General features: G+C 45.6%; 2 protein-coding genes across 3 annotated transcripts; one reads left to right on the forward strand and one right to left on the reverse strand.

The window, feature by feature from the left end:
* Positions 1–1,381: 1,381 nt before the first annotated feature.
* On the forward strand, positions 1,382–3,886 carry LOC112872607 (dof zinc finger protein DOF5.1-like). Of its 2 annotated transcripts, none has more exons than XM_025935665.1 (2): positions 1,382–1,746; positions 1,969–3,886. In XM_025935665.1, exons 1-2 carry the CDS (start codon positions 1,693–1,695, stop codon positions 3,043–3,045), a joined length of 1,131 nt encoding a protein of 376 aa, XP_025791450.1. In that variant the 5' UTR covers positions 1,382–1,692; the 3' UTR covers positions 3,046–3,886. The 2 variants fall into 2 exon arrangements, with proteins under 2 accessions (XP_025791450.1, XP_025791451.1); XM_025935666.1 differs by having other exon boundaries at positions 1,972–3,886.
* A 13,803-nt stretch (positions 3,887–17,689) lies between these two features.
* LOC112874551 (protein spotted leaf 11-like) lies at positions 17,690–22,628 on the reverse strand. The gene is made up of 4 exons (XM_025937927.1): positions 22,097–22,628; positions 20,110–20,226; positions 19,573–19,998; positions 17,690–19,471 (listed from the first exon to the last, which is right to left on the reverse strand). The coding sequence occupies exons 1-4, from the start codon at positions 22,499–22,501 to the stop codon at positions 18,284–18,286; spliced, it is 2,136 nt and encodes a 711-aa protein (XP_025793712.1). The 5' UTR covers positions 22,502–22,628; the 3' UTR covers positions 17,690–18,283.
* Positions 22,629–22,898: the final 270 nt, after the last annotated feature.

Genomic DNA, 22,898 nt, shown 5'->3' on the forward strand with positions numbered 1-22,898 from the left:
GCCCTGCCTCATCACTAATTTAATATTGGTGACTACACCTCTGTAATCTTGACGTTTGATTGAAGGGCACGATGGTCATTTTCCTTCCTTATTAATCTGTCCTACGATTTACATTTGTGGACAGAGCGAGCAGAGTACATGGAGTTTGTAATTTCCATATCTCTCTTTTTTCTCCCTTTTTTCCCATTTACCAGGATATGCATATGTAAAATCTGTGTAATTAACATTTATTTAAAACACAACCTTTTGGAATATTGGCCATATGCTACATGGCTAGTGTTAGCATCTCCAACGGATTACTCATCTCTCATATCCTATATATTTTCTTTCTCCATTGTCAATATCACTTTTTGTATTTTTAATAGTGAGTACCATAGCAGATTACTTAATAGATAGGGTGCATGAAGGAATCTTCCTACATTTGAGCAAGAGGGAGGTGTATTTTAGCGACCACCAAATTTTTTTTATTGGCGATGGAATTAGTATCTGGAGCACCTCCCATTATAAAAAAATAGTTTTTTTAGTATTAGGGAGAGAAATGAGTAATTTGCTGAAGATGCTCGGTGTACAACCCACCATAATTTAAGTTCTTAACTTAGCGCGATGTCTGCCAATTTCTAGAAGTACGTACACACGCATATACATATATAGGTAGCATGGTTTGTCAGAGTGCGCGTGAACGTTTGTCTTCCATGAACTCGCAAAGAGAAAAAAGAGTCTAATAAGAGAGAGAGAGAAACAACAAACTTTGACAAAATATTTATTTGTAGCTTTGACAGAAACATTTATAAAATTGTAACCGTGGAGGGAACCCATAGCAAAACACTTTTGTTCAAAATTCCTGACGGCTGGTCTGACTCCTGCCATGGGAAGAAGCAGTCTGTGTTATCAATATAACGACATCGATCCTTGCATTAATCAGCATGCATGCGTGCATACATGAATGTAATACATAGGAGTATCTTTACAAGTTAGATGAAAATATTTCCAATACTTAAGCAAGTAGCTAGCTAGAGCTACTTATGTGTAGTGTGTTAGGGTTTCAGAATAAACTAGGAATTCTCCCATATCTCATTAGTACGTGAGCACTCAGTGGTTGCCAAGTTGCTAACACCACAAGTCCAGACACTTCATGCCTTAGCTCCCTCTCTGTACGTACCTCCACCAACTAGTTTAGATCAGCTTATTGCTCGATTCCAATTCTTCTGCTTAGCATACTGCTGAATCAGGTCAGTCTTAACCGTGAAGGAACGAAACTTTAATCTCTCTTTCATTCTGATCAAGTAGGCTCCACACGAGAAAGCAAAGACTAGAAATATAAAAGACGCCATACTCATAAAAGGAGAAGATAAATTCATGCTTTTGCCCTTCCTTTCTCTTTCCCTGCTTTCTCTTTCTCTTTCTCTCCTCCCCATCCTCTCTCCTGGCCTCTCTCTCATCTCATTGCTGTCTTCTCTCCTTCAACTGCCGGATGTGATTCTCCACCACCTCCGACTCCGAGCTTGCCAGAGGAGAGGACTCATCCACCTCTTTCTTCCTCGCCTGCTTCCTTTTCTTTCCAAACACAAATCCGCAGCAAAGAAAGTGCAAATTATAAAGAAAACATCAGAATTCAAAGCAGCCGGAAAGCAAGCTGCTAGAAGAGCGAAAAGAGAGAGAAATATATCTCAGCAGCACTAACTGGTGGCCTCCATGGTGTTCCCTTCAGTACCGGCCTACCTAGATCCACCAAATTGGAATAACCAGGTACTGCATGAGCTTCTCTCTCTCCCATCTCCCTCTGTGTCTATGGTCATCTAACTATCCTTGAATCTTGATCCGTCCACACATGCACTTATTTCTTCTTCATGGCAAACGAATTTGGCTCAAAGATATTCATATTCTCATCTCGATGGATATTCATAAGACAATTCTGTCTTGCTTTTTTCCTTCTCTTTTGATCTGTGGCATGCTTGTGTATGTGTGTAGCAGCAAGGCCAGCAGCCGAGAGCGAGCGGGGGAGGCGATGCACCGCTGCTGCCCGTGGTTCCGGCTGCTGCCACGGCGGCGGCTCCCGATGTCAGCGGCTTGCCGAGCAGCTCATCCGGGGCCAGTGCCGCCATGGCCGCGCACGCGCGGCCCAACTCGATGGCGGAGCGCGCAAGGCTGGCGCGGATGCCGCAGCCGGAGCCGGCGCTCAAGTGCCCGCGCTGCGACTCCACCAACACCAAGTTCTGCTACTACAACAACTACTCGCTCTCCCAGCCCCGCCACTTCTGCAAGGCGTGCCGTCGCTACTGGACGCGCGGCGGCACCCTCCGCAACGTCCCCGTTGGCGGAGGCTGCCGCCGCAACAAGCGCTCGTCCAAGTCCTCCGCCACCGGCGGCGGGTCTTCCTCCTCGTCGAAGCCGTCCTCATCGGCCAGGCAGCTCGCTGGTCCGTCATCCACGCCGTCCAACGCGACTGGCGCCACCGGCGCGATCATCCCACCGGGTCTCGGCTCCTTCTCGCACCACCTGCCGTTCCTGGGATCGATGCACCAGCCAGGGCCCAACCTAGGGCTAGCCTTCTCCTCCGGCCTGCCGCCGCTCGGCATGCAGCACATGGACACGGTGGATCAGTTCCCGGTGGCAAGCGGCGGTGGTGCCACCATAGGTGCATCGCTGGAGCAGTGGAGAGTGCAGCAGCAGCCACAGCAGCAGTTCCCGTTCTTGACAGGAGGAATACTGGACCTTCCGCCGGCGTCGATGTACCAGCTGGGTTTGGATGCTAACCGAGGAGGCGGCGGCTCAGCTGCAGCGGCGGCGTTTACGTTAGGGCAGACCAGTGCTGCAACGGCTAGACAGGAAGGATCAATGAAGGTGGAGAACAGTAAAGGACAAGACATGAGCTTACAGAGGCAGTACATGGCGGCTCTACGTCACGGATCACAGGGTGTCTGGGATGGAAATGCTGGTAGCAGTGGTGGCGACGGTGGCGGCAATGGCGGTTCTAGTTGGCCGATGAACATTCCTGGATTCAATTCTTCATCGACCGGTGACGGCAATGGCAGTGGAATGTTGTAGTTCTCCTTCTCGGCCGATGTCCTAATCATGATGACATTGTCCAGACGCATGCTTAAGATGGTCAACCCACCGGTCTGTTCATCAGCTGCTATTCTTCATCAACGACTGTAGGCGCACAGCTAGCTCATGATGGTCACAGGTAGGAGTCTAAGTTAAAGTTGCTCTTTGTTTAACCCCTTTTCCGCCATTTGGTTTTGAACTCAAAGGTGTGTGCCTGCATTGTGTCCATAGCGCTACTTTTCTACTTTTCACACTATTGCTCACAGGGATTAATTAATCAAACTTATTGCATGGGGGATACTATTTGATAAGGTATATTTGACATGGAGACACGGATCAAATTGTTTCATTATTACTTGTGTGATGAATTTTGCATGAAAATAATTATGGTTTGTTGCCAATTTACTTCTTGCAGCATATATATTATGTGTGTTTGCTTCTATTCGTTGCTGTATTATCTGTGTATGATAAACAACATTGCACAATTACAGTTCAAGCACGTATATATGCAATTAATATAGGAGCTGTAAGATCTTAATCACATGCCTGCGGTATTAATTAGAAGAGCACAGCAGCTCATCAGTAAATTAGATTAGTCTTGCACTACTCTACTTTCTAAAACAAATCTTTGTATGAATATATGACATCATAACATCATAGTCAAGTAATTATATTGTTCTTTTCTTTTCGATTGATAAATAGGGGAGTATGTCAACGGCTCAATGCATATTTTTCAAACTGTACAAGTAAATTTTTACTACCTCATGTACATGACTTTGTCAGTGTGTATATATATGGCTGTGATGCCGTCGTGATATTGAAATGAATACAAGTTTCATGATCTTTCTTGACAGCAGTGCCAAAAGCCAGGACAACATAGTTTTAAGCTAACCGAACGTGTATCCAAACAAAAAGGGTCGGTTTCAACTTAGATTAGTGCTGTATACACAGCCTTTCACTTGATTTTATTTCCAATACGAGTGAAAAATGTGTCTTGTGGATAATGAAACAATTTAAGAGTATGTCTTTATATGCTAGCTAGCTAGATCTTCTTATTTTTCTGTGAATTGAATACTTGTCTAGAAAGCACCAATGCTAGTATGATCTAGATAATTAACTAGGTGCTACGTACAGCACTAGCTATCTGAATCATTGGTGCAAAGGCGATTTTATGTTAGTAGATTTTTCAGCACAAAGGCATGCATTCTTCACACCAAGGCACCTGCAGCTAGCTACTTCCTCAAGTTAAAAAAAAGGGTGCACCTGCAGTAAACAAATCTTTCACAAATAAACATTTCCAATATGCCAATAAAAAATCTTGCCGCCAGTAAAGGTGGCATATAATATAATTGAGACTTTAAAGAACCAAAATTGTGAGAATTTTTTCCCACTAGAGGAAGTGAAAAAATATATGTGGGAAGAATTAATTATCATTCTTTTCTCGATCAAGCTCTTGTCTGAGAAATTTCCTTTGCTATGCCTTTATTTGATCATTCTCTTGGGCTTGGTCCCCTGAATATTTCTGAAAGCCCCCCCATCCTTTTATATGCCGCCCTTTATATGCTTTACTCGGATCCTGTCTATTTGGTTGATCGAGAGTTACATGTGCAGAAATTGTATTTGAGGGAATATAGGTGGACTAATTATTAACCATTCAGATGAACAATGTTTCCATATTGGTATTTTTATCAAGACCTGGAATTTAGTTAATCCTAAAATTTCGCAAAGAAATAAATCATCCTATATATATCTTCAAAACATGGTAATTGTATTAAAGTCTCTCGCTTAATTTGAGATGATAAAATAATTTGGCGACGCATCATCTTGAAATGTAATGTCTAGCTAGACTTTCATTAGCTGCACCCTAAGAAAATTACTCAGAACACGATTACATTCTAAGTACCAGCTGCACGTATACATGCATACTAATCTACTAGTAATCTAGACGTACGCCGGGGTCATGGCCTCATGAGGTAGATAAATTGAAGGTATTGTACAGATATCCCGCTATCAAATCAGGTACGTAAAGCTAGCCGGTGCATGTGTGCATGCAAGCTTTTTATCAGGTTAGCAGTATTGTCAGTGACTCATCAGTGTACAACTTGATGTAACCCCTCTTGTCAGGTCACTGGTGCGCGTAACATGATTGCATTATGATTGGAAACGATTGGTTTTCCTTATTGGATCGGAGCTCGATGCTGATCAATTGATGATGGATCTATGCACATAGCGGCGCATACTTAAGTAAACCAAGTGCGTGCTAATTAAGTGTTCTACGACATGTAGTGTGCTTAGCTTATTTTTCTTCATTCTATGCGTCGATGTCATCGATCGTAGTAGTGCCTATATGCATGTACTCTGCTAAAGCGTGCCTGTATGCATGTACTCTGCTAAAGCACTTTTGCAAGTTTCCAAGCAAGCAATAATCGAAATGGCAACGCTAGCTGTGGGGGGTTAATCGATCACTTGTCACACATCATTTAGCTTTAGAACCCGGTCTATCTACTTCAGGACGAGCACGAGCAGCAGACGCCCCGTTTTTTGGATGCGCAGCTTCTGAATTCTTACCGTCTTCGTCTTCTCCGCCCAACTGCAATGTTGCAAAAGATAATAAACGTACGGTCCATGGATAGGGTCGGGTGCTCACCTGAATCCTGTCTGCTCTTTAGAGCACAGGGTACTATCCCGGCGAAAGCTCAGTGGCGTGTGTGTGTGTGTGGCTAGATTGCCCGGCCGGCCCCTAGAGAATTGTATAGCAGACTAGTAGCGTAGCAAGTGATGTGGCTGGTCTCTGAATCTTTCAGTAGGCTAGGCCGGCAGCCGGCTAGCTTTGAGAAAGAAGAACAGACTCCTTTTGACCAACCTGCGCACCGTGTTTCGTCGATCCCGTTCATTCATGTCTGCAAGCCGCCGATCGATCGATGGATCGGCCTGCGCGCGCAAACAACTAATACCACTGGCGCATGTGTCCTTGTCTCCTTTAATCGCGTCAGGCCCCCGCCTGCAGTACTCCACTGCATGCATGCTGCTCATATTTCCATCGGCCTTTCGCCACCCACATGTTGTGCTGTGCATCTAGCTAGCAGGCTTTGGCTAAGCTGCTACGGGGCTTCAATTCCTTGCGCTTTACTTCTTCTCTACCTCATGTTGTAGAGTACAGCTAGCAGTACGTGGTGTTGTCTGTTGCGTTCTGCCTGATCAGTGATCAAGAGCTCAAAAACTTCTGCTGCCGATCAAAGACGTGTAAAGTTTATTTTCGTCCGAAATTTTTAATTTTACATGGCTGGCTTAGCTTCTTGTTGAAAAGAAAAAAAACTATTTTCGGTTTTGGATACATGGTTGTTGCAGAAGATGTGTGCTGTCGTATATATACCTGACGGTACATGGAGGCTACATAGAAATTAACGTGAGGCGTCTCTGTTTCGAAAATAAATAATAACATGATGCCAATATTTACCCCTCTATCGCTCTTGCTTTTTCTCCATGCAAATGCATGGCGCGCGAGGTAGCAAGAAGATTTTTTTTTTGAGACGGTACATACATATAGCTAGAAGATTTCTATTCACGGCCACATACGCACTGTTGGCCTGATGCTCTCACGAAGGGAACACGCGTGCGGTAACTGGCGAAGATACTTCGCTTTCACAGCTTCGGTGAAGCAAAAAGAGCCTGCGGGCACGCGCGCGCACGCCACGCGTACGCAGGGCTCGGCATGCAGCGACCCATGGACCAGATCGATGCATGCATGCATGCAGATGTGTGCGATCGATCCATCTCCGTCAAGCTTTGGTGAATTGGTTAGTGCTCTTAGCTCGTGGTTCGGTGGAACATGTTCGCTCAAATTCCATTTCAAAATTTAGCACTGTTATATATACCATGTCAACATGGTAGTAACTAATAACGGATTTATATTTAGGATCATCAGGAGTCTGTAAAAAGGGAACGAATCAATGTAGATTTTAGGCAAAGCTCACAGGCAGTTTAATTATGATTTGTACGTGAGTCCTGCATGCATGCAGATCTCCTTCCCCCCAATTCTTTCTACCCTTTAATTTATGCCTCTGGACACCGGCCGGGCCCCCACGCAGTTTTGTTTAGTGTTATGATGACCTGCGCCCATGCATGATACGGTGTCAGAAAAGTTCAATATAATAACCCAGTACTATGTGATTAAAGATCATATGTAAATGCTGCATCAGCTAGTAACATTGCTGTCAGCAGGATCCATAGCTGAAGAGTGCACCACCGTACCAAAGTTGATCAAGAGCCATCATGAGTATATTCTTAATTACTGTTTTCTACATACACACCAGCAAGGTATGTATGGAGGAAAAGGTTTAGTAGATGACGTACTGTACTGCTTGCAAAGTATTTTGCACATTGTACCTAATTAACTTACTATTGGCTAGAAAAATCGCCCGCTCAATAGCATGGATCGATTTCAGTAGACAGTTGTATTCGTTATACAACCCTTTAAACTGCAGTTGCATCGGATATGCAACTATATATTATAGCTACAAGCCTACAATATAATAGTGTTCTCTCTTCTCCTGAACAATTAGAGAATTTCACTCTAATTATTTTTCTATTTTAGAAATATCTCGCAGATATAAGGATTTTCGGGTCTGTATATGATCTTTGTTGTATCTCATTACACGTGTAGATTGCTAATAAAATTAGAGGTGAGCAAATTTATCATAAAATAGATTGAAGGAAGAACTAATAACTTGTGCTCTAAAAAAGTTACATAAAATAAATAGCATCCAGTAGCGTTAACACAATTCCACCACGCTAATCTGTTGGCTCAATTTAAATTATAATCAGCTTGCTATTCTTTTAATTCTTTTGAGTTTTTTTACCTTAACAAAAGAGATGTATTTGTATTTAGTTTACCTCTCGTTCGCTCTCATTAAATACCATCCGCAGTTTTCTATATATAGAAGTTCATATCAATCATTAGTTTTTAAGTTACTTTGTTCTATAGCACGTTTGCATATTTAATATTTGAACTTGCAAAATATAAATTTGTGGATTGAACTTAATATTGGATCACCTTGAATAGATGTTGGACGTTGATTCGTGCCTTGTAATATTTTGATTATTATTTAGTGAAAGGATCTCTAGTCTAGTTGTTAGAAATACCTAAGCACCATGCAGCGGACCTGGATCTGACTCATTGTGGGAGCAAATTGAAAACAATTATGGATTAAATAAAATAATTAAAAATAGGGTGGGGCCTCCTTGCTAACTTTGGTCAAAAATATTATATTTATTTATTTTTCACTTGTCCATATAAACTTTATATATATGCTATATTAATTTATATACATATGTTTAAAAAAATTCAGCCGAACTCATTGGTATTTTCCCACTTTGGTTACTATAAATTTTTATTTATTTTTAGCCTATCTAACTAAATACGTAAATTGGTTCACTTCAAAATTTTGTCAACTCGGCGACATATAGTTCCAGGCATGTATTTGTTGTTGTTTCTAACTTTTATTTTTACTTCCATTTTCTCGAGCTATTTCGGCCGATTTTTCCATCTTCCATTTTTTCCTCCACACATTTGATATCAATTAGTGTGTTTCACATCCGATGGACCTAATGGAGAAGTTATGTCGACTCAGTTGTTTAGTTTAGATTGTGCCTCAGAGCTTGTTGTTTGTTCTAAGCGAAGAGGAGCAACAGCAACGACTGTTTGATCATTTGTTGTGTATTGTAGGCTATTGATTTAGGGTTAGTGTCTCAAGGCTTCATCTATGACTGAAACGGTTCTGACCGTAGCTCCTCTGATGGAGCAGCTTATCTAACGGAGACGGAGCCGTTTTAAAAAAACAGTTGTTAGAACGACTTCTCCTATTTTTTCATGAATACATGAAAGATGTCAAATGTCCAATACACCCCTAGCTATATGACTCATTGTACAGATGAATTTTATTATTTTCCTACAATTTACAATATGATTTTATAATAATATAATTTCTCTTTTGTCATTTTGTCACTTTTGTCATTTTTTCCTACCTTTATTTTCTCTTCTCTCTTTTTCTATCTTATCCGTTTAACTTTGCTCCTCCTTTTATCATTTCCCCACGCAAGTTATGTATAGGTTATGGAATATTTAATACATAGTGTAAGCCAAGACACATATGGAAACGTGAATTCTTATATCATGGGGACTCTGTATTTGCTACAGACTCTATTATAACTTTAGCTTTAATTGGATACGGATTCTGGGTAGTTTAGAATATTGCATCTTCATCATTAAATTCAACATGGACTCTTCTAGTTAGATTAGACCGTTAGATCTTCATAAAATCCAACTATGAAAATTCTTTTCTTTTTCAGATTAACGTGGAAATTTTTAAGTGATCTTGACGAACGTTGTGGCTTCTTTTAACACATTCGTGACATGAAAGAGACCTTGTTTTTTTTTCTAAATATGATCTATTCTTGGAGCAAGATAGATGAATACTAAAAGCTTCGGCCATGCAATACAGTCAGCAAATATGGAACCACACTACAAGACACGCACCATCAAGATGATCTATATTCCACAGCCAGCAGGGGAGACGGCGACAAATGATAGAAAAGGTATCCCATATGGTCCAGGTACGTGGCTCTGGTTGCTTTCGCTCCCTACCTGGTCCTTTACAACTGTGTGATGGGAGAACAAGGTTAACAAAGGACATCGATCATGAACACATATGCATGCACTACCAGCAATCAAAAGGCGAGCAGGAAAAAGACAAGCAGCCCAAAGCTACTAGCCGAGAGTGTGTTGTGTGCAAGCTAGCTAGGGCTGATCCTCTCATCAGTAAATGGAGGAGCCGAAAGCAAGACTTGAAGAGGACCATAGCTGCTGGCTGGCCATTGGCTTGGGGCTGGATGGGCTGCTTCAATTCACCAGGGAATCAGTGGAGGGTGCTAGTGAGTAGTGTTAGCTGCCTCTATCGATCCCCAAGCAGCCAGCGTACGTGCAGCCGCAGCAGAGATGAACCTTTCACTGGTACCAAGGCACACGCTGTGTTCCGGGTCCCCACTCTAGCTCACATCCATGCCCATGCCCATGTGGTTACTGTGCAGCAAAAGAACGAAGGGCTTGCAGCAGTGCAGCACAGAGCACAATAGAGGTGCCAAACTAGCTCTGCGACTGCTACCATATGCGTGCCTTGTCAGCTTCACGCCTTCACCTTCATTCACCGGACTAGCTAGGTCATGAAATCGAAGACCATCGGCATACTTCTACAGCTTAATTTGAGGCTTTGATGAGCTCTGATTAAGCACATAGTATGTGACATTTGTGCACTCACAATATTCATCAAATTACAAGTTCTCTAAACCACGTAGTATGACCGGAATTCTCCACGTAGCATGTGTACACGTCAAGTACCGAGGCCCCATATCAAGCGTCTTTCGTGCATGCTAAGCTAGCGTACGCAAGACAGCTCGATGGCGCGTGTCATCATCAACCTTCCTATGTTCGCTGACCGCAGCGGCGTCAGATCAGAGCTGCTGAGGTTATTGACGCCGCCACTCGCGCCACCTGAAAATTCCCCGGCGGGCGGTGGCGGCGCGCGTTCCTATGTTTTCTTCGATCCCGTGGACACCACCGCTGCGTTTGCGTTGTCCACCGTCAACCGCGAGATCTCTGATCATCAGTTGATCGGCGTACGGCTTCTGTACGTATCTCGCCATGAGAGACCTGCTTGTCAGTTGCCGCCATGATCGTCCATGAGACCTTTGTCAGTTGTACATGGATCGAAAAAACCCGCTAGTTGCCGTCCATGGTTCCATCCAGTAGCACACAAGCAACAACAATATTTACCTGGGGTGAATCTCAAGAGCAAGAACCCACACAAGCTGATAGCAGCACAGGCACGCCAGACAGCAAGCAGCCAACAGTCAAACGCAGCGGACGCTCGGCGACGGAGAGATAGTGCACAGCAGCCTCATGCTGCGCCCCGTACATGAACAGCGCTAGTAATCCTTAAAAACAGCAGCCGGCGCTGAATCTTAGAAAGATGCGCGCGCGCCTAGGTTCTCGGCCCCTCGCTGCTATGCTAGCTAGGTTCGACACGACATCTCGAGTCCAGCCGGGCCGGCCGGCCGCGTCCGTCCTCTATCTTGCGTTGGGTCCTTGTGTCTCTGACCGGCAGCCAATCCCCCGTGCGCCGTGTAAAGCGCGCGGCGCGCCCCCGCATGCATCATGCCAGCATGCTGCCCGCTGCGCGAAGGCGATGACGGCCCGGCCAGGATCCCGACCCCCGCCTGCCGTGTCGTCCGGCACACTGCTGGGAGGAGCCGCCGCGCCGATTCCCGGACGCGACGCGCCCGGCCGGGTCCTGGTGGCACTCAGGAGGACCGCGACCGAGCGCTGGGCCGGTCGGGCGTTGCGGCTGCAACCCAGCAATCTGTACGTACGTGCGCTCGGGAATCAACAAGAAGTCGCCATCCGCATGATGCGCCCGGCGGCCGGCGGTTGGGCGCCTCCCGGGTCTCGGCCATCAGCAGATCAGCTCCTTGCCTCCTTCCGTCGTTCTCGCCGCTCCGCCGCCGTACCGTGAACCTCTGCTGCTAGTACTGTCCCGTGTCCTCACCCCCACAGCTCTCTGATGATCTCGCTCCTTCTCGGCTTCTCCCTTGCTGCTTGCTTGGTGGCATGCAGATGCTTGCCACGGCGGGGCCCCGGTCACTCGCACGCACGCACGCCCGCAGGCTGCTTTTTTACCTTTATGCGCATCACGGCAAGTCGGCGACAGGCGCGCGGCTTGTTTTAACCCCCACCCCCCCCCCCCCCCCCCCCCCCCCCGAAAAAAAATTTCCTGCATACCGACTGCAAATCGGTGGTGCTGTCTGCGACGGCTTCGTAAAGATCGATGGATTGGCTCGACCTGGCTCCGGCGGCTTGGTACAGGTCGATCGGCTCATCCCATGCACCGGCTTGGTACAGATCGATGCTTGCTACAGAGGTTCATCCTGATTCTTTTTTAGCAACCACGAGACAAAAGGCAAAAGAAGGGCACAAACTATCACCGCCGCTGCCGCCGCGATACCGCTGCCGCCGCCGCCGTGTTGATGGGATCATCCTTTGTTTCGGTAATACTTCATTAGCATCCTCCCTACCACCTATTTCTCTTCTCTGTTGCACTAAAAATTAGCTAGGGAACAAAGAATATCAAAACAATCACATGTAGTAGCCTAGAAAACTCAAATTACCTAGGGAACAAAGAACATCAAAACAATCACATGTAGCAGCCTAGAAAACTCATCTCACGTGTATTCTAGGGCAGTCCTCTCTTGCACCACTACTCCCGTGATACGAAGAGGGTACACAAGAACGTGTGACTGGACATGAGGACATCGCGAAACAGTTTGTGTCACCTTTTGCAGATGAAAACTCTCCAGTTGTTGGAGATCCTGGAGTCCACGAACAGCTGGCCATGCAGGTAGAAGCACCTATTTATTTAATTTTATAATTTGTTCACCTGTAGTTTAATCATACATGATGTGCTCAAATATTTAACACTTAATGTCCGTGAGTAGCAGGCATTGCACATCTCTTCAAGGCTATATTTAGTCAACAAGTCATCCCACTTCATTTTGAAATATTCTTCTGATCTATCTTCATAGACACAACTTTTAAAAGCCTTTAGAAACTTTTTAGGGTGCTCATGAATCACATGACTGAGATGTTTTGCAGTATTAAGATAAATGTGCCACAAGCAAAGGCGGTGACTTGTATTTGGGAATACAAAAGCAATTGCTGCTGCCATAGCTGCATCTTGATCAGTGAAAATTGTGCTTGGATGCTTGCCTGACATTGCCGTCAAAAAGGTTTGAAAGAGCCAGATAAATAAGGAAATTGTTTCATTTAATAACAATGCACACCCAAAAATTATTGTCTGCCTGTGGTGGTTGGTTCCTAGCAATGGAGCAAAAGGCATTTCAAACTTATTTGTCGGAAATGTGGTGTCAAATGACACAGCATCACCAAAGCATTTGTAATCCATAATAGATTGCCCATCAGCCCAAAAGAAATTAGTTATCCGACCATTTTCTTTATCTATTTCAACAGCATAAAAAAATGCAGGACTTTTTTCCGAGTCAAAACACAGTATTCCAATAGTATTTGCGTGTCATTGTGTTCCAAGTATTTCTTCCGCTTGCGATCAATCTCATTGTCACAGTCCATCTTTAAGAATGGAACACTGGTAGGACCATAAAATTACTTCATAAATTGATAAACTTGTGCTGGCTTCATCGCGGCTTCCCGTATTTGACTGATGAGCTGCCTATCTGCTTCTATAACACGTCGTTGGGACCTTAGCATCCGCGTCTTGTTTGGACTAGCTAAAATATGATTGTGTTCAAAGTCAACCTTTTGAATTGTCCATAATTCCTCTCTACTCACACTAAACTGAACACAACGTGCAACCCGTTCTTGTTTCTTCGTGCCCTTGTTTACTGTAAACTATCTGTTTAGAATATACAGTTTTATCTGCTCGACGCTTTGTATCGTTTTTTCTTATACTGAACCCAACCTTGCCAGCATAGCTATTATACATCTCATACGCACTTTTTTCCGAGTCAAAACACATCCCAACTTCAGGAACAATTACAGCTGGCCTAGCACTATCTCCCCCCCCCCCCCTATTTAAAATGTATTCAGAATAAATGTCACAAGAACACAATGCAAAAGAAATTGTTACTCTGAAATATTATGCGTAATTATGTTACCTCATAAGCTATTGCTGCGGGTATTGTATTACCATTGCCTTCAACGTTTCCACCAGTAGCCAATGGCGTGACGTGCAATGCCTGCTATTCACGGACATTAAATGTTAAATATTTGAGCACATCATGTATGATTAAACTACATGTGCAAATTATAAAATCAAATAAATAGGTGCTTCTACCTGCATGGCCAGCTGTTCGTGGACTCCAGGATCTCCAACAACCGGAGAGTTCTCATCTGCAAAAAGTGACACAAGCTGTTTCGCGATGTCCTCATGCCCAGTCATATTCTTGTGTACCCTCCTCCTATCATGGGGAGTAGTGGTGTAAGAGAGGACTGCTCTAGAATACACGTGAGATGAGTTTTTTAGGCTGCTACATGTGAGTGTTTTGATGTTCTCTGTTCCCTAGGTAATTTTTAGTGCAACGGAGAAGAGGAATAGGTGGTAGGGAGGACGCTAATGAAGTATTACCGAAACAAAGGATGATCCGATCAACGACGGTGGCGGTGGCAGCGGTATCGCGGCGGCAACGGCGGTTATACGTTCGTGCCCTTCTTTTGCCTTTTGTCTCGTGGTTGCCGAAAAGGAATCAGGACGAGCCTCTGTGCTAAGCGATCGATCTGTACCAAGCCGGTGCTTGGGATGAGCCGATCGACCTGTACCAAGCCGCTGGAGTCAGGACGAGCCAATCGATCGATCTGTACGAAGTCGTCGGAGCCGATGCCTAGGATGTGGGCCTGCGCGACGGTGTCTCTCTCGGGCTGCAGCACCACCGATTTGCAGTCGGTATGCAGGAAATCACCCCCCCCCCCCCCCCCCCTCCCTCCTGTGAATCTGTGATCAATTGATCTTCAGAGCACACGCTTCATCGGTAAGCCTGAATTTGTTGGTGCGGTGTGGCCATGCATGAGTGCGTGATTGGCCGGTCATGGCATGACACGTCACATACATCCATGACGAGTAGCTAGCGCGTCTAGCTTTCTGCTTTCCTATCCCTCAGCTCCGTCCATGTCCATCGATGGCATGACGTGCATGGGGGCATCGCATCATCTTTATTTCTCATCGGTGCTCTGCATGCTTGCTTGATCGAGTATGTGTGGTTTGGTGTATCTTGTACATGGCATATAGTATAAGTATATACAGCGTCTTGTATAAATACAATTAAGTATCATAATTTGCATGCCCATCCGTGGCCCAACATTTCACTGCGTTTTCTCCGCAATAGCGGCCACTCTACCTATAGCTCTAGCCTTTTAGTCAGGCACTACTAACGGAAGGTTTATTGTTGCGCCCTTGATGGGTTGATTTGTTGATGACTTCTGACAGAAAGAAGCTAGTCTCCTACTACTCCTTTCTGTGCCTACATTGATCTCCGAAATCTGAATGAAGAGGCTACTATATAGCCGCCTAGTCTTGATTTATTCAATGTTCAGAAAAACTGAAAAGAAAATGTATAGCTAATTAGAAAACTTAGACGTTTCCGATATTTCCTCAGTTATTGTTCAATGGCGATTAAAGCACATTAAGCTGCCCGGCTAATACCGTTCTGCTTGACGAATGTATAATGAGAAGTACTACTGCATATACTTGTCTCTATCGACGTTGAACTGGCATAGCAGGAGTGAAACATGAACAGCTAGCTCGGTAACCCATGCATGGATGCATGATTCTTAGCATTCTTTTACTCCAAGAATGCCAAAGTCTGTCAAAGGCTACGTATCATCGTGTGGTAGTAGTTGCAACGAACAGACAATGATGCCGAACCCGTTATCAGGCGCAAGCATGCATCTTTTTGACCAGTTCCTCTCCGTAACATATGGCGAACTAACCATCATTTCCTGGGGCCCTGACGATCGCGATTGATCGTTGGTGGTATCAGCCCCGGCCCCTGCATCTCCATCATCGTCATCATATCGCACTAAAGGGAATTGATCAATGATCATCAGCAGCCATGAGGTCACCACATGTGTAGACGTCGCCTCGATCAATGAACGGACCCGGCGGTGAGCTTTAAGCTAAGCCCTTTTTTCTCTTTAGCGCACGACTGGCTTTTCTTAATTAATTAATTTGTCCGCGGCCTCTTTAATCAGTCGTTAGGTTATCGCCCGGTGCAATAGAATCAATCAGGTGGCGATGATTAAAGAGGCGATGCCGGTGATTTGTTGGTGCAGTGGGTTGGAGATGAAAGTTGAAACCAGCTACCATATGTAGTGGAGTTGTTTAGGGCATGTTTTTTTCTTGTTGCTAGAAATATGGTAAAATTCCAGGCTATGGGAGTGCTTTGAGAGTCAACCACCAATTGAATAAGCCCCATTCTTTTGTGGCGCTGCTGACACCCTTGCAGTTTTAGGTCATGCATAGTGGTTCAGACGGGCTGTATTGTCTGTATTATGTTTTCATGTCATTTACATTCTTACAGACAATGTGTTGTCTATATATAGGATCCTACACCCCTTCAATCCTTGCATGCAACTAAAAATAAGTATTGATCAGATGTATGGTCTAACTGTGGGCACTATTCTGTGTTGATTGCTATTATTTCAAATGGATACATTTTGTTATTAGCGAGCTTGGATACAAATCCACAAATGAAATAATGGATAAATTTGTACTAAATGAACTCGAACTGATTGAGTACAAAAATTGTTATTGCCAAAAAAAACATGTTATCAAAGTGAAACAATAAATTTATTTGTAAGAAAAAAAATCAAAATTGAACAATACTTCATCTTCATTACTTCTCTTTGTTCTGGAAATTTCGCCAAAAATTCCCAGTTAAATCCTTCATGAGTTGTCTATATGCCGTCTACCTATGGACAGCACGAAGAAGAGCATTGACTTTTCGAGGTGCATCAACACTCTTAACGGGGCTCTGAAACGCGGCAATTGTTACCTGCAAGATCAATACAGTAGCATTTTTTTTCAAAAAAAATTACCAGCTCCTTATTATGACCAAAAACGTGTGATATGTTCCCAAATCATTGATATGCGTCGATGCCATGCCAGTGTTTGGTAGCACTTTGACCTCACCCGGTCACATCAGGGTCTGACTCTCAACAATAATCTCACTCTCACGCCCGGACCCTGCATAATTGCGCGACAGAGCGAGCCAGGACAAACCAGCAGTACTAGCCCAGCCAGCTACCACGTCAAAAACCTCCTCTCAGGTCTCTCACCACGAGCACGAGGCCTCAACCAACGTTGACGAGGGGAAAGGCGAGGCGCGGGCATGTGCACCGGCCGGCCGGGGGCATCGGCGTGCACCTGCACCCCCTCCCTTTCGGCCGCGCTGAGCCCTACCGCCGCGACAGCTCAGTTTGTCCCGAGCGACACGAGCTAGTGTGGCCTAGCTCGCCGAGAGCGACGTCCGCCAATTGGATCGCCGGCCCCTCGGGCCGGGCAGCGGCAGCGGCACATCGATCCGTCAGGATTGCTGCCCCCGCGCGGCGTGCACGCGCCGGCGAGGACTTGCCCACCCAGGTGCGGCGGGGCACGGGACTGTACGGGGCGCGGCGCGCCATGACGGCAGGGCACGATGTGCGGCCCGGTCTTGTCTGTCCCCGCGACAGCGCAGCGCAGGCGCCCCCGGCCTGTGCTGTCGAGGAGCTACCGGCTATGTTGCAGATCAGCTCGTGATGCATGTCGTGCATCAAAGGGTCCAGGTAGGCAAATAGGATAGACTGCGCGGATGATGGAACTGCACCTGCAGAAATGGACACGCAAATATATGTGTGTTCATGTAGGCAAGCTCCAAACTGACCAAACTGAAGCGTACCACATAACCACAGATGTCCAGCCCAAGTACTAGATAAGTAGATTCCCTTCCTCTGGCTGGCTGCCAGCAGTATTTCAAATTTTCAATTCAGCCTTCCAGGTTAGAGCAACTGAGCAGACAAGAACAACAGTTCACAAATGCTCATGATCCCAACATGCCTATTTTTCCTCAGTTCTGTGTACACATGGAGCTATGGGCTATGGCAGAAACAGAAGTGATGGGATAAAAAGAACATGTAACTAGACACCTGACCAGCTGTGCTATAAAGTACAAACCCAAGATCATTCCACTAGGGCAAGATGTCCGGATGCTCCACGGTATCAAGAATTCAAGATAGAACATTGAGTTTGGGATGAACAAACACTTGAACTAAAGCTTTACTGCAGCTCTTTGTCAGGCATGTAAACAACCTAGGACGCCAGTGATTAATTAGTTTTGTACTGGGCACCGGGTACAAGTACAACGACACCTCCCTAAAACTCGAGGATACCACATTCAATCACCGGTACACTGTAGGGACAACACACGCAGGTTAACAGCTGCCTCAAAACTCACTCGTCAACATGCCAGTGGCCCTAAATCACGCTGCCCAGACCTCCTAGTTTGCATTGTGCAACAGAAACCACAAACCTTCACAATAGCAATTGCAGGCGATCTTCCACCTGCCAGCTCTGGCCAAAAACGAGCCACTAATTACCAGAAAAGAAGTTGCTGATCCGTCACCTCATCGATCAGGAATATGTGATGACGTGGGAAGCAGTGATCGCATATCTGCCTGCCCTTGAGCTTGAACAAGGGCCTGAGCCTGCGCCTGCGCCATTGCCTCTGCCTGGGCTTGGGCTTGACTCTGCTGCTTTAGGAACCGATTCATTCGTTCAAGCAGCTGGATTGCCTTCCTCTTTCCTCTGTCTGTACCACTTTCTGCTAGCTCCTCCAGCAAAGCCACGATACCCTGCTCCTGCGCTTCAGCAAGATGCTGTTGCTGCTGTTCACCATTGCAGAGATGCACCATTACAGCAGCTGCATTTTCTTTGCTCCTTGCAGATCCATTTCTGATAACTCCAACAAGAACAGGTATTGCAGAAGCAGCGCCGATAGCTGCTTTGCCCTCAGGATGGCCAGAGAGGATTGCCAATATGGCAAGGGCCTCATCTACCATACCACTTTCAGTCTCTGTTAGTAGTTCTAGTAGTATAGGAACCAATCCAGCTCTAACAGCTTTGCCCTTGTTGCCCTGATAAATGCACAGGTTAAATAGTGCTGTTGCTGCATCCTTTTTACCCCGTTGACTTCCATTACTCAATAGCTGTACAAGCGCCGGAATTGCCCCGGAAGCCCCAATAGTTACCTTGTTCTCATCAACAATTGAGAGGCTGAACAGTGTGGCAGCTGAATTTTCCCGAGCCTCCATGCTGCCCCTCTTGAGTACATGCACAATTCCAGGAACAGCTCCAGATGTGATTATTCTTGCCTTGTTCTCTTCATAGATGGATAGATTCAAGAGAGCAGTAACGACATGTTCCTGGGTGCTAACATCAGTGGTTGATAGCAGGCTAACAAGAATAGGAATAGCACCAGCATCTCCAATACAAGCACGATTCTCAGCACTACGCTTGGCAAGCTGACGAAGCATACCAGCAGCGCTACGTTGATCTTCAAGGTTTTGGGATGAGAGTTTCTGAAGAAGCTCGACAACATTGTTATGCTCCGCAGCAGTACATGACACTGGTGCATTACTATGTTGAGCTGAGCGCTTTGGTGGCTCTATACCATTTGCCTCGCACCATTGAGTTATGAGGCTGCGTAGGACATAATTTGGAGTCAGGGATTTATTCGGAAGCTTCTGCTGTGTCTTCGGACAGGTGTGATGGCCAGCCTCCAGCCACCTCTCTATGCACCCTCGCTCATAAGTCTGCAAACGCATACACAAGGAATTATAGTGAACTGAAATGCAAAAGGTCTGCATATTTGAATGGAAACGGAAAAAAAATATGATATTGGGGAAAGTAAGACCTGCCCAGTGGCGACAATAACTGGGTCTTTCATTAAATCCAGTGATATTGGGCAACGGAAATCATCAGGAATAACAGGACATGTTGAATTGTCTTTTGGGGAAATGTCTGTTGTACTTGCTTGAGCGCCCATTTCAGGGTCTTGAGTCTGCACAAAATCCTTGATCCTCTTCAGGAGCATCGACATCTTTTCAACAATTGCACCAGGATCACCGCCACTAGCCATCTCATGCAAGGTAAGAGATTCTTGATTGAGATCGTGTATTGTAACAAGCTGCAACTTCTCAGATAACCTTCGAAGAATTTCAGGGTCAACATTAGCACTGCTGCTTGAGTTATAGACAGACATCAGATCATTAAATAGATCATCATCAGATGAATCCGATCGTTCCTTTGCTCTTTTGAACTGAGCATGCACCAATTCAACCTGCATAGCATCGCAGATATTATGTTATACAGGAACGAGGCAAAAAACATTGAGACAGTATTATCTAAAAAGCACTAATGAAAAGAGGAACTCTGGAATTTAATAGTCTACCTGCTCTCTTACTTCATCTGATATGTTAAGCTCATCAAACGAGATACCAGCTAAGGCTTGTTCAAGTCTTGCTGTAATGTCCTGGAAACTCTTCATTATTTTCTCTCTCTCAAGAACCTGCAAATAGGATTTACAGTAAGAAAATGGGCATGGTTGTGTATCTAGCAGTACACTATTATTATGTGCTTACTGCCAAAGTGGTCCCTACAGCACAAGAGAAAATTAAACGCAGAATGGATATGCATTATAGCCAACTAATGATAGGCATAATATAAGATCTAGTACCAAATCATACTGATTTACAACAAAGAAGCTTGTGGAAACATAGATGATTCATTTAGTGCTATGACAGACATTATAAAAAGCACAAATACCACCTGGTAAACTGGCAATTAATTGCCCAGAAAAAGAATACGGAGGTATTCCTAAGTTGAGAAACCAGAATCTACGCCTGCTTGCTTCTAGGATATCTAGATACCACATGCATCATAACTCTGCTGTCCCGGAGATCCTTTTTGGAAAGGAGTCTTGTCAGCTGCTCAGGCAGCACGCATTGGGTTTAGATGTTTAGGTGGCATGTTGAGAATGGTTAAATAAATGTTTAGGTGGCTTCAGAATCAGGAAGCGTCATGTGGGGAACAACTCCCACTGGACTACAGAGTTGCCAGAGCAAGGAACCTGATGGGTGTGCAGGGTGTGGATCGTTGAAGCGGTAGCTGGGATTTGAGTGAAAATGATGTATCTCCTGTGATTGGTTCTTCTGTTACTGGTGTGGTTAGTTTAGGGTGTTTTCAGCGGGCACGCCTTGAATACGTCAAAACTTAACCTGCTTTAAAACGTTGCAATACGCTTTATTGCAAATAAAGCAGGGGGAACTTTGATATAAAAAAAATATGTGGAGTAAGGGACATGACAGCAAAGGTAGTAGGTAACGGTTACTTGGCTAGCTGAGGCAGCCTCCTTGGTTCCTCATGATTCACGATACCAGTGACCAATTGGAGGTAGGAAGCGAAGAGTTTGGTGGTGAAGGTAGAGACAACCAAGGTGAGATGAGCTACTAGCGTCTCCACTCTTAGATGGAGACAAAACAGTGACAAGTGATATGGATAGGGCCAGTTAACAAAGTGGTTACATAAAGGAAAGATGACATAATTGGATGGTAAAGAATTGTACCATACTCTGTCAGCGGTATATAGCTAAAGAGAGTAATTTACAGTGATGTAAAACTATTTTTTCCTATGCAATCTTCTTACAAGGCCTTATGACTTATGAGCATCCACATCACTGGCACTGCTTGCTTAAAAGTGGCCACTTTCTCCAAAATTACAATCAATACATCTAGCATCCAAATTTTGCATAGCTTCTATGCTTCCAACCATATATCCAAATGTTTAGCTTACGTTTCTAGTGGAGAAACTGCATCTAGAATACCAGATTACTTCGTATTTCACACAGCTATGAAGCTCGTAGATGCTATATATGACCTATTAAGACCTCAGAAGCTCAAACTAGCCAACATTGGAATACCATGATACTGCTGGTTACAGCATAATTAGAAGATGTATAATAGCATTCAAATATATGAAGGTTTGGTCAAGTCTCAAATATCTATGTAAACGAAAAGGATAGCAGACTTGTTCAACAGCATTAAACAATGTCAATTGTCCTGACCTGGCATTGATTTGACAGCTAGATATTCCAAAACCTAGTCCCACCTTTAACCAGCATTAAGCTTAAGCATAATTCACATTTCGTAATGACCCAAAAGGATGACAGGTAACAAAGGGATTACTACGGCTTGTGCAATTGGAAGCGTTTAATTCTGTTGTATCAATACACTTAAATTCCATCCAATTCGTCAGGCAAAGTTCTCTTACCTCCACAGCGAAATCATAATTCAACACGAAAATCAGTAAACCGAAGAAACTTAAGCAGCGAAGGATAAGCAAGGAGACAAAGCTCCAAGCCATAAAGCGAGAAATCCCACCAGGAAGATCTTGCTGCCGCTGCTGCCGAGCCGGAGCAGCTCCCCGGCGCCGTGGAGAGCGTCCCTGAGACGGCGGAGCGCGGCCTCCGACGCCGCAGGCAGCGGCGTGGGCGCCTCCTTGGCCTCCTCCAGCATGGGCACGAGCAGCCGGATCCGCCGCGACAGGTTGCAGAACTGCCGCCTGTACGAGTTCCTGAAGTCCGAGATGGACGCGATCTCGCCCACCAGCTCGACCAACCTCTCCACCACCTCCCCTTCCTCCTCCGCCCCCTCCGCCTTCGCCTCCCTCTCCGCCGCCTCCGAGCTCGATGGCGGCAGCGGAGCAGCGGCTGCCGCCGCCTCGACCGCAGCGGCAGCGTTGGCGTTCGTGTCGGATTTCGGGCCGGCCTTCGCTTCCTCGTCCATGGCAGCACAACTGGGGCTCAGGCCGGGACCTCGTCCTGCGCGCAGCACGGTGGCCGGAGACCGCGCGTGGTGGCGGAGCGTGGGGAAGGGGATTTGGAGTAGGCGAGAGAGGCTGAGGCTCCTCCCTCGCCAAGTATAGCTTCGCTCTGCCATGCGGGCCAGCCAGCCGGTCCCACCGGTCAGCGTCATCCCCGCGCTGATATACGAGCTCCCCGAGCCGCTGCCTCCCTCCGCCGCGCCGGCTCGGGTCGGCTCCAGCTGGTGCACCGAAGCTGTGGACCTCCTGGAGTGCCAATCCCGAGGAGATATCAACGGTACGATCGCCCCCGGTGCATAGCGGAGCTGTACGTGCACTGGCCGGAGTGGCTTTCAGGCTGGGACACTTGCGTTTGGATTG

Source organism: Panicum hallii, chromosome 9, assembly GCF_002211085.1.
Source record: "Panicum hallii strain FIL2 chromosome 9, PHallii_v3.1, whole genome shotgun sequence".
Taxonomy (NCBI): domain Eukaryota; kingdom Viridiplantae; phylum Streptophyta; class Magnoliopsida; order Poales; family Poaceae; genus Panicum; species Panicum hallii.